The sequence below is a fragment of the Fulmarus glacialis genome, unplaced genomic scaffold (assembly GCF_000690835.1).
Source record: "Fulmarus glacialis isolate BGI_N327 unplaced genomic scaffold, ASM69083v1 scaffold23171, whole genome shotgun sequence".
Taxonomy (NCBI): Eukaryota; Metazoa; Chordata; class Aves; order Procellariiformes; family Procellariidae; genus Fulmarus; species Fulmarus glacialis.
Window position 1 is genome coordinate 1 of NW_009191193.1, and position 19,527 is coordinate 19,527.

At 41.6% G+C, this 19,527-nt stretch overlaps 1 protein-coding gene across 1 annotated transcript; it reads right to left on the minus strand.

The window, feature by feature from the left end:
• Window positions 1–7,194: 7,194 nt before the first annotated feature.
• DNAJC5 (DnaJ (Hsp40) homolog, subfamily C, member 5) lies at window positions 7,195–18,512 on the minus strand. Its single transcript, XM_009586608.1, has 5 exons — window positions 18,437–18,512; window positions 13,202–13,338; window positions 10,564–10,777; window positions 8,695–8,866; window positions 7,195–7,934 (listed from the first exon to the last, which is right to left on the minus strand). The coding sequence occupies exons 2-5, from the start codon at window positions 13,306–13,308 to the stop codon at window positions 7,831–7,833; spliced, it is 597 nt and encodes a 198-aa protein (XP_009584903.1). The 5' UTR covers window positions 13,309–13,338; window positions 18,437–18,512; the 3' UTR covers window positions 7,195–7,830.
• Window positions 18,513–19,527: the final 1,015 nt, after the last annotated feature.

The window sequence follows — 19,527 nt, forward strand, 5'->3', positions numbered from 1 at the left end:
GTCCTGCCGGGGAGCACGCGCCAAGTTGAAACGTCACGATTTTGTGCTTACCTCCTTCCAGCGGATTTGCATCAAATGCGGAATTAACTTCTTCAAAATGACTGATGCCAGGGAAGCCGCACGGGTGACAAAAGCCACACGGGTGACAAAAGCCGCTGGTGCCACCTTGCAGCGAGGGCAGCTCCCTCCACCATGGGCCCCGGTGCAGGGCTCACATTTACGCCGCCTCCATCCCCACCTTGGCTTGGAAACACGTCTCACAGCCGCCTTCGGCGCATCTTTTGCTCATCCTTGCTTCCGTCTCTCCACCAGCAACATCAGGAGCAAAACCAGTCTCCGACGACATCAGCTTCTTCAGAAAAGAGCATTTTTACTGCAAACAGATAGTTTTTACTGCAAGACCTCCACCGAGGCCGGAGCAGCCGTCCCCTTCCCCAGCACCCTGCAATCATTCCTCGCACCGCCTGGCAACTATAACTTGAATTTACACCCCAAATACCTGCCACGGTCCGGCATCATATAAAGGTCTTTGGCCTTTAATGCTCAAAAAATGCCAGGGACTCCATGGCGGATGGAAGAGGGGGCAGAAGGGAGCAGTGGCAGAGCTGAGGAGCTGTCGGGCACCGCGATGTCCCATCCAGGGGACAGCCGGAGACAGGAGACCTCTCCCCCGTCCCACCCAGCTCCAGAGGCAGCCCCGCTGCACCTCGGGCCACGCAGACCCTTCCTCTTGTGACGAGTTCCAGCGTGCAGATAAGGAAAGAAAAAGCCGATGTGCATTTCTGCATTGAAAACATTTATTTTACAACAGTGGTTTCAGATAACTTAGCAATCTTTATTTTAGTTTATATTCAGACATACAATACACAAATTACCATGCTAAAACATAAAATAATTCCTTCTGCCGTAACTGCGTGTATGTACAGGAGCTCAGTAGTATCGAGTGTTACAATCCACAAAGTTCAGACAGCCACATCTACTTACATACAATTCAAAGTATGGTCCTTTAGTAACATAACAAAATATATATATGTCTATATTATAATTGCTTTTCAGATGCATTTATACTTCGATTGTGGTTTGGTTTTTTTACAATTTTTTTTTCTTTTTTCAAGATGGGCTCCCCCCACCCCCTGCCCGAGTTGAAGTACAGTGCAAATGCAAAACGCGTTCTCTCCCGGCGTCCTCGGCTCCCTCAGGCTTCATGAAGAGGCCAATACAACCAAACCCACGACGAATTACTTAGCTCAGGGCCGTGCTCACATGCAAAATGAATGTAAACCGGCTCGGATGTCTGCGGGAACATAACCCAGACCATCCACACCCAGCCCCCAAAAAGCAGGAGAAGGTGGGGACGAGCGGAAGGAAGGAATGACGGCCATCGGCTCCGGCGGCCACACACCCAGGCGAGGGAACATCAAGTGTTCGGAGCTCAGCAAACCTCAGAGTTCATCTACCGTGTTGGACCCAAACGGAACTTCACACGTGTAAGCGATAAAGGAATCCCCCTGACATTCCCCCATTTCTGCCGTGAAGCAGAAACCCCCCGTGTTTTGTATGTCAGGCAACAGCCCCTGGAATGAAAGGCCCGAGGAGGGGCGGCTGCGGGCTCTACCCAGCACGACCAGGAGTGATTTGGTGGCACTCACATGAAGGCTGGCCACAATCGTTGTGCCTTTACACAGATCACCGCCTAGCTTCAGTTTTATGACCTGCAATAACTCCAAGTCCTTATGAATCCAGCCTGCAAGCACTGCAAATTGAGTAACTGGACCGCCACATTGTTCAAGTGTAAACTTGCTCAAAGAGGGAAGACCTCGGGAGCAGAACACTGCTTTTCCTTTTCAAACAGCACGGCTCTCCCGCTTGTACTACCCGTTTATTTATAACAGGATCCTTCCACCGTTTCCTTCACCAGTCATTTAACCTGACAGATCTTGTTCGGTTTTTCCCTGCAGCTGAAAGGAGAAAGCGCAATTCTGGACACACAACTCACACCTTCTGCTCGTCTGGCTGAGAGTTCATAGCAGTACTTCGAGCCGAATTTCATGTTTTTACCACCAAAGAAAAAACAGCAGCAAGTACTAGGTGCACACCTGTTGTATAAATATATACATATGTGCATATATACATACATAGACACACGTGATGTTGCAATCCAAAGCCTAGCGCGGGTTTGGACCTTGCTCCGTGAGCTCACCGAGTCCCACTTTGGAGAGTACAACGTGGTGAAAACTAGTATAAGGAAAAAACCCAAATCAACATGTTCTATTACACCTCTAGCGATGAGCGCATCGACCACATTTAGAACACCCCACGTACCAGCCCGCGCAAGTCCAAGTCATTCCAGAGACGGCCCCTGCCCTCCTCGTTACCGTTGGGTTCCCTTCCTTCCTCCGAAGGAAAGCTGGAGCAGGCAAAGCCCAGCTCCGGCCGGAGCAGGTGGGGATAAGGGGCAGCTCACAGAATTCAAGTAGATCGTTAAATTTTTGGAAGGGTATGACAAGCAACTGCTCACAGACTGCAGGAGTACACCCACATGGCTGGCTGTGGGGGAAAGGGAGCAGAGAAAACAACAGCACTCGAGAATGAATGGCCATTTTATATAAGAGCTTCCTCTATACATATACATATATATATATATAACCACCAGAAATTCCCAGCATCTATCCTTTTAACAACAAAATTAACTGTGCATGTAACATTGGCATTTGATTTCCGAATGAAGGTTTGTCTTCCAGATTTATGGCATTTGGCTTGTGCAAACGTCAAACACAGACAGCTTCCCTCACGCAGTTTCTTCTTGTAAAGAAAGCATCTTCTTGGAAGGAAATGGGAATTTCAGTCTTGCCGAGTCCCAGAGAGCACGTAAGCCTCCCAACGCAGGACGTGGAGCAGACCACGGTTCTTGCAGGACTTGAATGCTGACAAATTTCCTGCCACCTTGTTAGGTATCAGTTACATTTCTTTCAAGACATTTTAAGCAGCTGTTGGTGTAATGATCACTACAAACTAGATGATTTCCACTATGATACAGAGAAGCGGCATCAAATAATTAAGCGTGTTAAGTTTATACCGACCTTACACTATAAACACTTGTACTGGGGGGGTTACGTTTCAGTGCTCTAAGATTAATGCGTATTTAAACAGCATCCAGAATTATTAACATGAGGCAGAGGCTGCAAAAGCCTCCCTAACCACCTCGCAAGAGTCTCCTGTTAAACATGACGCCAATGTCCAGTTGCATCAGGTAGGAAAAGCCTGCAGCACAAACGCATTTCCTAAATTATCTGGGAATGTCAAGAACACCGAAGGGCAGCGGACAGACAAAGGGCACAAACTATTTGAGAAAAGCGGGTACCTCTCTCAAGGAGTGCATACGGTACAAACACTCTGATGCAACCCCCCAAAAGCGCACTGGTGTCCCTCTACACCACACAACACAACCGCTTTATAGATGGGAGAGGAGTATCTCTTCAGTCAGGCTCCTGCCCTAGTTACACCCGTAGTGTTTATAGGGTGACACGAAGGATGTCGCAAACTGTACTCCCCCGACTACAGCACTGCTGCAGGACTCGGTGTTTCTCAGTACCGTGCTCAAGCCTTCCTCCTCAGCAGGTGTTTCTGTTCAGACCGCAGGCTGTGCTCACCCAAACCTCGAAGAGCATCACATTTTAAGAACACTATGAGCACTAATATCTAAAGCAGTTTAAAAATATTACAAATCTAAAAATAAGACTAAAAAGGTAACATGGCTGTAAAACATCACTGCATGGAATCAGCAGAAATCTACACCCTATCAGACTCCACCGAGGTTTACATAAACAAATTTATATACAGATAAATATTTAAGAATTTCCTACAGACATCACTAACAAAATGAAACTGGCATTTAACGGGTGCAATGCCCCTTCATTCACTTCAAGTGAAGCGTACAATTTGTCGTACTACAGTGCATTGGGGATTTCACCATCCCCAGGGAGGACGGGGCACCGCGGGTCCAGCACCACCTCCTCCCCCAGCAGCTCTGCCGCAGCCAGGAGGGATGGCACCTGAGCACTCTCTGCAGCGAGGCAGTAGCTCTTCCTACTCACCCTAAGCTACGAACGGCTCTCCACGCAACACAACTCAGGAATAAAGTCAGTGGTCCGTCACACCAGCCAGCAGAAGCTCTCCAGATCAGATTCTCCCCGAAACTCCTCCTCGTCAGGAGGAGCTACAAGTGCTAAAAAAATTGGTGTTGAAGAGGTTCGATGAGCTAGATGGAGGTGGCCGAACTACCGAAACCGAGGTCTCAGGCAACTCGTAAAAAATGAGACAACTTTTAAGAAACCAAACAAACAAACAAAAAAAAAAAAATCAAAGCTCAAGTTTTAAGTCTGGCAACACGCTGAACAGAGATCAACAGTGCTCACGTTTAATTTTGGAAGGAAACATTCTGCACGTAAGCCAGGTAATGGGCTGCAGTGCCTGCACCACTATGCTATTGCAGTTCTGGCGCGGACACTGCAGCTCCATCCGCCCAAGCTCAGAACTGCTGAGTGATCTTCTGCACCAGATTTTTAACCATTATTTCCAATACAACTTTGCATTCAACTTGGCCATTTTGAAGTGCAAGTCACGTTAGAGCCCGGGATACTCTTGCACCTTACCTACAAGAGCAGAAAAAAGGTGGGCGTTAACCTACTTATCCTCCAATTACACAGGTTTTGTTTTAAAGAAGGAATGTTTAAATAGCTTTCTTATATAGTTCAAGAAGAACTACGGTAATACACAATAATCTTAAATTCAGAGATTATGGAGTAACATGGGCAAATTTATAAGAGTTTCAAAACCCATGAATATTCATTTAAAAACGTGTTTTCCCGCCATTCCCTGTAACTGGGATCTCAGAGTAGTTTCCCTTGGAGCATCTAACATCATTCTGGCGTATAACAGCATACAGACTAATTTACTATTCACACACCGCCCACAGACACCACTGAAAGGAACGCAGTCTCTCTCAAACGCATGCCTTGCTAAGCGAAGAACTAAACCAGCAAATTTATCTTGGATGTCATCTTTTCCCAAGCAATGCAAAACACGGATAACGGCATCGCCTCTGATCCTCATTTGCTGCCCACACTTCGGTTCCGATGCCAGGAGCCTGCGGAGCGACTCCAGGTGCACTACACACCTCCCCGGAGCCACAACCTCCTGCCAGCCTTTCTAGTTCAGCGGAAGTAGCCCAGAGGGGTTAAGAAATAGAGTATTATTCCAAATTAACACCGGCAACCAGCCCCCAACCTCGGGGGTCAAAGCTGCTCCGCAGTGGAGCAATAACAGAAACAACTGGCTTCGTTAGCCGTCTAGAGGAACATGGGGAGACGGAGTATAACAAACGACAGTACAAGGGAAACAGCCTTTTCCTCATTCTACCGAGTTACTCTGATCAACGATGCTCATTTACAAAGCCAAAAAAACCCTAACGCTATTTTTTTTCTACCAAGAACATAATTTGCACAGATAAGGGCAATTTTAACCAGTGAGTTTTTAGGGGACAAAGCCGGCACATATTCAAGCATATTGCAGCGTGCAATTCAACATCCAGAACAGGCTTCAGGCAAAATCTACAAGGACAGCCAATGTGACATTATTCTTCCAGCCTAAAAATTGCTTTTCATTCCAAGGGGTCAAACAAAGACTTTAATTAAATAAGGACCTCAAGCCAAATCATACACGACTCTCCTCAACGCCACCCAAGAGAGTTTTCCAGACAGAAAAAGTTTAAAGTATCTTCCAGTAAACCACCAAGTTTCAGGTCTAAAAGGACTATCAACAAGGAAGAAATGACTTAACAAGTCTGCTACTGAATTCTAGCCAGTTAATTAAAAGTAACATTTCTTTTTGAATTTTTGGGACCTGTTGTGGTATCACAAGCATGCTTATTTGCACCAAGCTCACATGCAGGCAAAAAGCGTGTGCTTGTGCCAACAGCTACAGGGAAGTCTGATTTTGCAAACATCCCTCACTTAGCATTGAGAGACTGTTTTAGAACATTTTCTTCTACCCAGCATGTTTAACACTGTTTCATGTCAGATTTTATGTGCTCCATCATTTTCAGCTCGTGCAAAAACAGCGTGAGAATGTATTCAGAACGATTCTCTGGCAGAAGAGTCCCCTTCATTTTCTGATGGTTTTCTTACAGACTGACACTGCTTTACCCCGTTCAAAAGTAACACCTGGATCTTGTACCAGAGCAGCATGAAAGACCTTCAAAGCAACACCGGGCGGAAGGCTGTAAATAGCCTCTCAACAGAAATAGGCGGAAAATAAAAAGGGGAGATGGGGGATACAAAGGACAGTAGAGGCATTGTGATATAAAACCATAAAGATCAAAATTAAAGAGGCTGTAATTAGCCGCTAAAAGTGCCAAGTGTAGGTTCTCTGATAGCTGTTCTAGATCCTGACTCCGTATCAGCTAAAGCAAGATTATTAACAACAAAATGTAACAGCAATTCAGCAGCTGCCTAAAATGCTTTTTTAACAGTTAAATCTCAGTGAACCACAGTTTCTAGAGCAGTATTCAAACATGATTTGGTTTCAAAACAGTACAGGAAACCTTTCAATGGTTTCCCCATAGTTGTTCTGAGGAAAAGAAAAACACTGGTATAAACAAGTCTAAATGCAAGACAATGTGCAAATTATACAATATAAACACAAAGGTGTTGTGTTCTTAAAAAGCCATTTAAGTACTCCACAAAGATGTTCATGAGAAAATTAAAGGGCTAGTGTATTATAAAAGCTTTAAAAAAAGACACTTATTACCCCATTTGTCTATTAGAATCTCAAATTATTAGAACAAATTTTTAAGACCCAATTTTTTTTAAACATTTATGCTGTTGCCTACTGTCTGCATTTTACTCACTTGCTCAGTGAAAACCAATTAACCAGTTTCACTTTAAGATTCTCATGCATTCAAAAAAAGCTACACTATTTGGTCTTTAGCATTTCAGGAAAACGACTGCACTCAAACCAAAACAGCATTGTGCTTGAAGTTAAAATCCCACCGCCACCACCAAATAAGCCCATTCACAGTTGGTTTTGTAACAAACTACAGTTTGCGGTTACGTTGTCACTGAAGATGGCCTTACACATAAAGAGCTGTTCATCAATTTACTATTCAAAGATTGGAAACTCTCCCTTCTTATTTTTCAAGGTAGATTTATTTAAGCTGAAAACCAGCATTAAAGAGAATTCCAGCTCTGCAGGACTGGCGTTTTTTGGTTCTTGGCTTTGTAAACTTGCTTAGATAACAACGCAGGAATAGAAGGAGGAATAAAAGAAGTGGTTTGTTGCACTCAAATGAAAATCATGAACTTTTAAAGGTCTTCGACAGCTCAGCTGTATGGAAGAATGGTGGCTTCTGTGAAGCTTTTTCTTTTTAAATCTCATTTTTAGGCCAGTACCACCACTTAAAATGCAGAATGTCTCCATCATACTTATATTGTGACAACTCAATACATTACACCACAGACATTTAACGTAACTCCATACATGCTATAAAAAAAAAAAACAAGAAAAAAAAAAAAGAAAGGAAACAAATAAGACCGTAGCTAAACTGCTTTAAATACTGCATGCTACAGCACTTCATGTATCATCAAGATACGACACTGAAAGGTGACAAAAGGCTGACGGGATTACAAAATATTTTCGGCAGGTTGGAAAGCTGCCTTCTTGCTGTGGCAGAATTATTCCCCCTCCCCATTCCCTACTTCTAATGTTCATGATTCTAGTGTTGAGTTGGCCATGTATTTTTTTTATCCATTCTAATTACAGTGTTTCCTTAACTTAATTAAATCCATCAGTGTGGTAGCTGGGGTGAGAGTCAGCTGTGAGCTGGGTCGTCTCTGTGGCTGATGCTGGCTGTATCACAATAGGTGCGTCTGAGGCCTCTGAAAAGTGAGACAAAAGGTTTAGCACACCAAGGGGAAAAAAAACCAGCGTCGTATGTTTTGGTAAGCATAAATTACATCTCCCTACAACACTTTGATAACACAATTTTACACTGCTCTAAGAGCACGATGTTAATTTACTGTTTTTCAGTCTGCACACAATAACATTTGACTCAAGTCTACATGTGGAACATTTATTATATTTCCTTCTTCATGCAAGAGCAGCTGATCGTCACCCACCATTCAGCAATGCCCATTAAAAACATGATCAGAGCACACACAAGGCTCTACATTTTTTTTAAATAATCGGTTCAATTCTACGGAAATAGCATTATATCTTCATAAACAGTATTAGATAGAGCTACTAGGGTAGCAGTCCCGTTTCCTTTACGCCCAACGCAGTTAACAGAAATGCCTTGACACCCCCCATCCTTTGGGGTAAAAGAGCCCCTTTCTGGAATCACATACTGGTAATGTTACTCCAGTGATGTGGGAAGGAAGCTAAATGATAGTGACCTACTGCTCTGAAGCTGACCCCAAGTTCAATGAAGACCCTCCGGAAGTTTTCAGCAACTGTATCTCCAGTGTTAGCGTTACCCACGTAACTCTTGTGGCACAAGTATTCCCTCACCATCATCTACAACCCGAGACCTGTGCTGATCTCTACAAAACAAGCGGTGCTCCTTAACCAGCACACTAAGCACTCGGGCAGAGACTGATGCCACAGTCATTCTGGAAATCTCACAGTGTTTTTACCTACCCCTTTCATCTGACTGCAACTGTGCCTCCAAGTCCTCTGGAGAGACGTAGTATTCCTGCTCTTCACCTTCAGGAGGTTTAGGTTTACACTTCCCACAGCAACAATTACAGCAGCAGCACAGACAGCAACAGCAATAGCAGCCTGTGATGAGCCCACAGAACACAAACAAGGCCTGCAGAGGACAGAAGACAAAAAAATATTCATAACCTGAGCCTACCACGCATGACCACTGAGTTTGTGAGACTCAGATATGGAAACCAGAGAGCAAAAATACAGCAATGTAAAGACAGAAACTTACTGGCTACATTTCTTTTTTGTACTTCATCGCCAAGATATATTTAAAAATATATGTAAACTGACTACTGCTATGAACATTTTACACTGCGGTGAATGCTGCCAACCTGGTTTACTTGAAGAAATTCCTACAATTTAGGTTTAAGCGGACTATTCTGCTACATCTGCAAGAAGATACAGGTCTAAGAAGTGTATCTGTACTAAAATCCAGAGGTACAATAGTTTAGGACAGATTGTAGCTTGCATAAATAACCCTGGAAAAGATTTATGCTAGCTAGTTGATGTACGGGTCGTGATCTACCTATGGCAGGGACTTCAACCTACCCTGGCTGCAGGCATGGCTGCAACGCTCACCTTACTGAAGTTTGGGGTGCTGGGGTTAGACGCTACTAATACGTGAGCAAGGCAACTCAAAGCTAGCCAAGTCTGCCAGGTGCTTATCGCAGTGACAATGGGCAAAATTAAAATTTTCATATTTATTATTTCTTCAAAATTACTGAAGAAATAATTTTAAAAATAGCAAACCAGCACAGTGATATTCCCATTCCCTTACAGCACGGGAATCAAGAGATGGAGGCAATGCTGACAAAGGGTAGAAAAATGAACCTATGAAACGAAATGCCAAGACTAGGAAAAGGTTTAAATCAGTCATAAAGCACCGTGAACAACGTCATGTCACTAAATAAGTAAGTTGGTGCAGTTATGGTTTCATACTTCAGTTTCATAGTCACACTGTCTTTTACTTATTACTTTCTGTGCAAGCAGGCTGCAGTCACATGAACTCTGAAACGCAAAAGCCTGGACAATTTCAGTATGAGAAATGTGTGATGTGCAACGTATGGCTTTTTTGCACTTTTGAGAAATGTGGTGATTTTAAAATGTATTACTTAAAAAGACAGAAGCATATTACGCTTAAAAATAATTCAATTCCAGTAAAATATAGTAATTTCTTGGTACTGGCAGAAGACTCCTAGAAGGCACCTATACAATAATTGGTACATCTACCGCATGCATGCAATACTTTCAAACAGCTTTTTGCATGCATTTGTGAGGAAACATGAGCTTGCAGTGTGATTTTGGTACACTGATGATACTCTTCCTGCTGCACAAGAAACAAGGATGGGCAAGCGAACAAATAACCTGGAGTCTCTCAAATCAGAGAAGAGCTGAAGAAGTGACATTTGTTCAGGGAAGCCTCTGAGTAAGTTTGTAAGCATACTTCTAAACAGGATCTTCCCTGTGAACTCAAGTTCACAGTCAGGACTCATTCTGCAAAATTGTTTAGCAGATATTACCAGAGAGAATACCCCCCCAAATCCTCATCACTTTTAAATCCACTAGAAGGGTCCAAGCTTCTCTTAGTAATGTAAGTCTTGCTTATTAGGCCCGTATCACTGAAAGATAATAGAAAAATACTTCTGAACTAGAGATTGCCACACAGTAAGAGAAGGTTAATTACAAGGTGTCAGAAATCCAGCAATTTCCAAAAGTAAAACCAAACACAATTATCAAATGGAGCTCTTTAAGAGTTTTAAATGCCAATCCAGAATAACTTCTCTTTGCACTTTTATTTACCTTTGCCCACCAACTGGATAGCACGAAGTATGTGTTCACATTTTCTTCACCAAACTGTTCTGCTACATACAGACCCAGAGAACCATACTTATCATAAATGTTTCGCTTTGTGGCATCCGTCAATATTGCGTGTGCATTATTGATCTCTTTAAATTTTTCTGCTGCCTCTGGATTATCAGGGTTTTTATCAGGATGATATTTCAATGCAAGTTTCCTGCAGAAAGAAAAAAAGAGATCGTTATAAATTAAAAACTAGGATTTGGGTTCCTGTTTTTCGTTTGTTTGTTTGTTTTTAAATTCCATAGCCTGTCACTCAAGGGAGACTTTCAAGTTCCAGTTGGTTTCCTTCATCTGTGATTCAACTTCCCTGATGATTCTTCCTTAGATGATAACAAAAGGCTACAGCACTGTCTAATTTCGTTCACAGGATTGACTTCAGACTGCTGGATTTGGCCCTCAGAAATCCAATGGAAAAAAAGAGAGACATTGAAGAAAAGTAGTGCTCTTTTTCACCTCTCAGCTCCAGCAATTTCCACCGGTAAGTTTTGCTCCTGCTAAAGCAAAGACCAAGCTAACAGAAAAAAGATACACCACAAGTCTAAGATACAGTACCAAAGAATAAATAAAAGCAAGCTGCCACAGCTAGTCTGTAGTGTCTGAACACAAAAATAGAATAGACAATCACTTGTGGTTAATTCACCAACTCCTGTGCAGGAACAAAGTACTTTTCAGTTCAAGGCTTGCTAGAATAGAAAAAGCTTCAGAGTTTCGAGGTATCAGGAAATCACAACGTACCTCCCTTAATCATACTAGATCTCTTACAACTACATGACAGCAGTTTACAGTCCCCAGAGATCTCTGAACATAGAACACACAAAAAAAAAATTCAGATTAAGCACTGACAAATTTGCTAGTTCTGACATGGCCCAGGCTATTTACAGAAATCATAGAAATAACTGGCCAAACACCTCCTTATAAACAGAAAAACTGCTGTTTTGCCATTTGAGCCATTTGTGCTCTCAAGTAGAAAAATGATACAGAAAATGCTAACAGTTCTCCTCCACCAAAAAAGGTACCTCTCCTACAACAGAAGATTACCACAAAGTCCCGTACTTGAGAAATACACTAGAAGCCTGCAGACGTTTACACGACAACTTTGCAGTGAGGAGATATTTAGACAAACATAAAGTAAAGATTTGTGCAAGCAATTTGGACATGCATGCAAGTATATCACAGCGTTCAAACAATAAATTGAGTGTGCACTTGAAATACTCAAACTGTAAATGATGTTGTTTGGGTATATAACGTCCAGGGTTGCCACTAATGCCATAACCTCAGTGAGGACTGAAATAATCACAGGTTTTATAATTAGAGGGAAGTTATATAAACCTGGAAAGGGCTTAGCTACTATCAGTCTGCAACAGATAAATATTTTTCGTTTCCCATTTCCTACACATACACAAACCCCATAGCCCACAGGCCAGCAAAGGATGTTCAAATGGAATGAAAACAGGAGGTGTCAGTCCTCCTTTTGTAAAGGAGCAGCAGAGGAAACAAGATTAGATGAAGGTTCAGGTAAGTATAAAGCAGCTAGATTTCACCCTAGGATCTAGTTGGATTGTTCCTCCAAAGGAAAAACTGTTGCAGTTTTTCCCCCAAGAAGGTAAAATTATTTTCCAGTTGCTAAGTCTTGAAGATTACCAATTCAAACTTCCACTTAAAGGTTGTAGGAAGACACAGCTAATTTGTGAGAATCTGGGGATCCAGTTGATTCATAGACTTCACCATGTAGTTGCCATCAGTATTAAGATGTAACTTTGAAAGGTAAAAATTTTGCTAAATGTTAAAGACTAAAAGAAAACAACTTCAAAAAAGAGTAGCCTCAAGTGAAGATTACTACTGACCCCTAGTGTAATGTTGAATACATTGCCACTTGTCAAATAGTCGTACAAGACGTAGCTCATGCTTCAAGTAAAGAAGCAATTGCATATAAGCAGATTTTGGGGGAATGTGGGAAGGGAGGATGTTACAGGACTCCTTCTTTGTTTTTATTTGGTCAATGTGAAGCCACTTCATGTGTCTAACTCTTTAAGAAAAGAAATAAAGTAAAAAAAATCCTCTTTTAAAATAGTAACTCCACATAGAATAAGAAATTTTGAATGGATTTTTAGAAAAAAGTCATTGTTGATACTCAGTTTTCATCCTTATTTGCATCTTTAATCTACACCTCACTGTGCCAGAATTGGAAATGGACAAAAGGGCAATACTGCACATCTGTGGTCTCTGTAAGCCAGGCACAAGGCCACGTAACATGAAGAATTTAACTCTGATCACACTGTCTTAAAACTCTGTTCAACTTTAGATAAAGACCTTTCAGAATGATACTGCATATTTGAGAATTTAACTTACTAGAGATGAGATGTGAAAATTTAACAGCACTTATATACAAAGTCTAGGCATGTTTTCACACCAATTTTTGCAAGAATCAACCATGTTTTCACCTGGTTTTCTTACATGTTTTTCTTGCAAAAGGTTTAAATAAACCAACTGGAGCCTATAAATAAATATGCCATCTATCAAACACTTAATTAAAGCTATTTGTGCTATTGGGCAACACGCATAAAACTTGAACCTTTACCTGTATGACTTTTTGATATCATCCGAAGTGGCATTCTTGTCCAACCCCAGCACGTGGTATAACGATTCTCCAGAGGTAGAGAGCGAACGTTGCCTCTGGTCTGCCATCTTGAACTAACCTGAAGAGAGAACCGGGCCCTGCCAAAAAAGAGATTAAGAAATGCTTAAACGAAGAACAACACAGACCTCATTCATAACATCAGCCTTGAAAACAGAGTTTCCACATGAAAATTCATCTTTTGTAAGGTTTAAATGTGCTTTGAAAAGAAAAGGCTCTTAACATATGTGGAAGTTAAACAGATACAAAACTCAGCAAATGATCAGTGAAAACAACTATTATGTTTTCAGCACAACACCCTAGAATCACTACTGTATAGGCTCAACTTTTCCTTCCAAAAACCCAAAATCAACAGCTGAGGTATAGCTATAGATATATACTACATACACATCCCTAAAGCTACTTCATCTTCTTTCTTAGTCTTAATATTAAGATAATTTATTTGTGATAATACCTGTAAAACCAACTTGACAAAAGATTGCTATGGTTGAGGCTGCCTTTTTGCACCACACTTCCACAGGTGTAAGTTATTTCATTTGTATTTTCAATTGCAGACATTCTGTTACATTAAAAAAAAAAAAACCCAAACTTCCACGCACCTCCCGAAACCCCAGCCGCCCGTCTTATCACTGACACCAGGTCGAGCAGAATCCTTTAGACAAAACCCAGTTTGACTAGGCCTGTGCATCCCACTGTGAAAGAGGGAATGCCTGCCCACTTAGAGAGGAGATCTCCCCTCGCGTAATTTAAAGTCGTGGATCAAATGTTTAACATGTACTCTAGTTAAAATCGTGCTACTTGGATGTGAATTAACTCCTGCTCCAAATTCAAACGTCAAAGACCCTAGAGGCCTCTCCTGTGCCGTGCCACGGACAGACATGGTTATGTCCTCTAACATCCTGAGGAGATTAGCATTTGCCATTCTTTAGCTGCAGAACTGCAGCAAGGATGAGCATCGAAGAGAAGACTATTGGCTATTTTTGGATTATGTCATTACAGTTAGCCTACACCAGATTATGTAGTCTTTGAAAAAGATATTTAAAGCACCAGACTTTTCTAATTTAATCCTTTATCTTATACAACAAAGTTAATAACTTCAGTTTTTAAAAGTCTACCTGCAAGAAATACTCTCAGACGTCGCATCTTGCACTGCCTGGTTCTTGGTGTGACCTCACAGCGCTGATACGCTTCACAAAAAACACAGTTCTGTTTGTACCAACAAACAGTTGGTATCGTCATGCCTGTACAAGTGTGACTAGGTGGCAAGGACGTGGATATAGACATTACAACTTTCTTGTTTATCTCAGAACCTACTGTTCACTACTCTTCTGCATTTGGCCTCTCCAACTTTAGTTTAACACTGGGCACTATGTCCAGTTTCTTTGACTGGAATACACCAGCTAAACTAGGAAACCCTCATCTAATTTCCTTCAAGTCGTCATTGGCAGCTCTGGTAAGTTTAATTAAAGGCTATCTAATAAGGAAGCTATAAATTATTATTAATAATAATAAAAGGTCTAAATCCTAATGCTTTGGCTAAGAATTCAAAATACGCCCCAAATCTGGAAGGTGAGTATGTGGGTAGGGAGAGAAAACCTTTTCTTTTCTTTTAAAGCATACTGTTCAGCTATCAAAAGTTTCTGTATGAGACGAAAATTATTAAGTGCTGCAAGACACAATACAACCGATTCATTTATTTGGGCACAATCTGATTCAGGGAAAGGCGAAAAAAAAATATTTCAGGAAAGAAACCCACATCCAGGAATACACCAGCCACAACCCTCCACGACGGCCTTTTCCCGTCCGCAGCTACGGGTCAACCTGGCCGCAGCCTCCCAGCCCCCTCCACCCAAGCGGTCCCACTGCTGAGGTCAAAGACTGATGATCCTGACGTCTATCTGGTAATCTAGCTAATCGCACAGGCCTGCGCTGACCGCTGCCCTGGCTCCCCCACACCGCTTCTCCTGCTCTCCGACCACCAGCACCGCTTCCTCGCAGCCTCCCTAGGACGCTCTCCTCCAGCTCTATCACGCCGGTCACCCGTTAGCAGCATCCAGCCAAGGGGAGCGTGTCTATCGCTATTGCTCTTTGCCAGGGACCTGGGGGATTGATCTGAAGTCAGGAGGCAGGGGGAAATAAAGCATCCTGGTTGAGATTGTACATGTTAACTTAGTTCCTCCAAAGGTATTGCTTCAAACTGGAGCTTCGAGGGCATCACGAACATTTGTGTTGTTTAAAGTCTGTAGCTCTATTTAGGTGTAACAAGCTTCCTTTAAAATCAATCCAACATGCCCTTGGTGCACAGATGCTGCAGATGACAGGTATACACTATGTTATGCTTAATAAAATCTCCACTGTTAAATTAGGATCAATTTGTTTAATAAAAATGAATTCAATTTGATCCAGGTGACGTCTTTCAGTCTGCAGGCTACCTGTCAAGAATAAAGACAGGCATAGGAATAAAATTCCACACTGCTGCAATCTTTAATCGCTTCAATCTGAACAGTTCAGGGTATCTGGAGTTCGGTGTAATGGGGTGTCTGTTTTTCAAAACTGGTATGAAATGGACATGTTGGCCTTGGCAGAAGAGTGGAGGACAAGGTGGTAATGGGAATTCATCTGGAAAGCTTGTTATTTAAGGCAACAGAAGAGTATTATTACTAGGAATGCAACCTTTGGCTTTTCAAATACGAAACAGACAATAAAGGTGCAAGTTATTTAAATTCAGAGTACTTCATAAACTAGGATATTATCTATCCTACTGTTTTTACATGTGGCTCTCATTCACAGTACTGAAAGCTGCTCTGTATTTTTAAAAAAAAGTGTTGTATTCAGCAGAAACAAGCCATCTGCTACATATTCTAACCAAGCAGGATGCCCTGAAGAGGTTTCCTCTCAGAAGGCTCTGAAGAAAGGTAATCCCCTGGATTAAACAGCACAGTTTTTAACCATCTGTGTACCAGAATATCCTGCGTTAGTCAGCTTTACCAGAAAATGCAACTGTTTTCAGCATGACCAGGTAAGTGTAATTGGTACCACCTTGCTGAAAAGACTTAAGATTAAACCTGGTAGGTTATATATGGAAGCCAGCCTTAACATTTTAAATACATCAACAGTAAACTGAACCTTCGAAAGACAAAGTTTCTTTTTAGCTTCCTAAAAGAATCCTACGAAGTTTCATGAAACTGGTGATATCTTAGTTTCTGCCAGCTCTGCTGACCCTTTTATAAGTTGTATTTAACCGATTAAAATGGCAAACTATTATTACAGCCAAGAAAAAAGAGTAGTTCTCTGCCAGTTTAGGGAATTAAATACTCAGAGAACATCCCAATGAATGCCAGCACCAAAAAGGGTGACAGCAGATCCGGCGGCCAGAAGCAGGGAGGGAGGACTAACACTTCATCTGACCCCACCACAAAATGCTGCAAAGAATTTTAATTGGAAGGGGGCAGCGAGGGGGAATCAACTTTTCCAAGAAAACGTGCTCAGCTGTGTGGCAGGACGGAGGGTGGAGGTTACTGACACTGCTCACACAGGGAGTAGATGCTCTAACAACACTGAATCGCAGCCGTCAGATCCCGGCTAGAAAGAACCGCCTTGCACCAATAAAGCGATGGAGGGCTAATCCAACGGACAGTGTTGTTCGCATCCGATAGCAGGCTAACAGCGGTATTTTTCATTTCACTTCAAGGATGAAGCACTAAGTATTTACTCATGAACAAACCTCTGGAAACTGTGAAGTACCAAGTTGTCTAAAATATCACTTTTCACATTTCCAATTAATTCTGTACATTTTCCCATGTAAGTCACAAAGGCACAGCCGCTCACTTGAATTTCCTCACTGGAGGAAAGACTGCTTTTGAAGGAGTTGTGGCTGTTCAGCTCCATTGATAAAAATCAGAACAGGCAGAGGAAACCAAACAATGCTAACTTTAAAAATGCTACTACAGCAGGACATTGGGGTACAATCTTCACCAGAATTTTAATTTTCTTAATACCTGTATATTTGTAAGTTTAAGTTACTAAAAAAGAAAAAAAAAAAGAAAATCACACCATGAATGCATACACCAATGCACAGACCTTTAAATATGTGGTGTTGATAACAATTTTAATGAAGTGTCTATCTTCAGTGTAGAGAGTCTGGCTGTCAACAGTTGTTCCAAAAAGTAAAATCCCACTGTAACGGACAAAATCCACCACCTCCTGACATGGTAAATGATACTTACCCACTAGACATACGTTAATGGAAGGTCATTAATCTTAATGGATACTTTATCCAAACTGCACGTTTGCAAACAAGTTTCGTTGAAACCAGAACAAAACCAGCTTCCCAGTCTTTCCATATGTCGCCAATAACACAGAGAATAGAGAAATCCCCAAAAGGGACAAGTAAGAAACAATAGGAATGAGAAAGACAAACTCAAAGCCATGCTGGAAGTGCTGGACAGGAGAAGGAGAGGTAGGCTCACAGCACAGCCCAACACCACCGAGGCACCAACCCTGCAAGTGTCTTTACTACAAACTACCTGTAATGTTGTCAAGCCCTCCGCAATTACAGTTTTAAGAGTATATTAGCAGATGATTAAAGAGTCTAGCTTGGAAATGATGCTTTCCCAGCTCTTACAAAAATTATGCTCAGTTGATGCTTTATTATTCAGCTTTAGGAAACACTAGAGTATTTTAAGAAAGATTTGTATTCCACAAAGCATTTCTGGTTACTGACTACATGGTAAAATATAATGTCAGTTAAATTTAAGATTACTAGCTTCTCAAAGATTTCCAGTGCAGAACATTAACTACAGGTGTTAAACTAAATTATTCTACCTCAACCAGTATTTACTAGTAGAAGTCTAAATAAAAACACCAAGTCAGAAAACACTTTAGTAAATATTGATTTATCACAAAAATGAAATAGCACCACTGGCCTCTGCACCCTGTCCATCTGTCTCAGATTCATTCTCACAATCTGGTATTTTTCGAGGGTGAAAAAAAATCATTTTTAAAGGGGAGAGGAGAGAAACATATACAAGATTGTATTATCAAGAAAAATACGAGGTGTTTTAAGCTTGGCTTTGTGAGGTATTAGAGATTTCTATAAGAAACTTTGAGCTTTGTTTCCTCAGCATTATTTTGCATTTAAAAGAGTAGCTACAAGAAATCAAAAAATACAGTACTTACCTGGTGTCTAGTTCGAATATTCTAAGGTAAGTGGTAACAGTCTCCACACACCTCTAAAACTGAATCTCCTAAAGACAAAACAAAAGCAAATCAATTGTTCACTAACTCTTACGTTGAGGGCTCATTGCAAAATCATCATCACTTTATTTTATTATAACAATCCTTCGTAATATGCTGAAGACAAGATGGAAGTGAAATAACAAAAATGTAACCTTCTATACTTATACAGAATTTTCACTTAAAGCAGGTAAGTATTGAAGCCACCAGGAATGCGGAAGCATGCTGCAGTCTGGACGCGTTTAATAGGCAAGCACCTTCCTACGGCACAGTCAGCTGGCATCAGAGAATACATTTTAAAGGCTGCATTTATCATTACGCTTTCACTCAAATGCCGCCTTAACACGAGTGTTTTTACTGTCCAAAATATTTTATACTACAGTAAGTCTCCACAATGTAAATACTTACCTTCAGAATTGATTAGCTGTCAAAGTAAGTTACAAGTATTTTAAAGTTTAGATTCAAGGGCTCTGTGCTTTTATCTGTAGCTTCAGCCTCTTTTCCCAAAGCTTTTACCACATGAAAGACACGCACTTATCTAAAATAAAGATACCAGTCACACAGAAACTCTAATAACCATTATCTGCTTAAGACTTTGGACTTTTTCAACTTAGGCATTTGTGAAGTATCTGTACTTAAAACAAGAGACGTGTGTTTTTCAAGTCTTGACAATCGGTAATGTTGTTAGAGAGAGACTGCTAAAGAAGCTCAGCTGCTACAGCGGCCTGCGAGCCCCGGCACACCAGCGGCAGGCAGGCAGCCGCCTGCGAGGAGCGGCCAGGCACAGGCAGGGGCAAGGCGAACCACAGCAGAGCAAGACTCTGCAACAGCCCAGAGAGGTTTAGTGGCGTTCAGACGCCTGCATGACAAACACACGTGATTTTTTTTTTGGGTTTCAGTAGAAAAACAGTATTGTCTGTACGGCACCTTTCTTCACGAGTTATCAACAGCACTGTAACTAAGATGAAGGAGACGTGCAAGCACGCGGAGTACCTGAATGTCACTATGCCGTTTCTAATGCCACTCTACCTGGC

Excerpts from the sequence above, each read along its gene's own strand:
- DNAJC5 (XM_009586608.1), bottom strand. The coding sequence starts at position 13,308 with ATGGCAGACCAGAGGCAACGTTCGCTCTCTACCTCTGGAGAATCGTTA. Across the intron at positions 10,778-13,201 it reads GATATCAAAAAGTCATACAG|GAAACTTGCATTGAAATATC; the intron begins GTAAAGGTTCAA and ends TTCTTTCTGCAG. Across the intron at positions 8,867-10,563 it reads TATCCAGTTGGTGGGCAAAG|GCCTTGTTTGTGTTCTGTGG; the intron begins GTAAATAAAAGT and ends TGTCCTCTGCAG.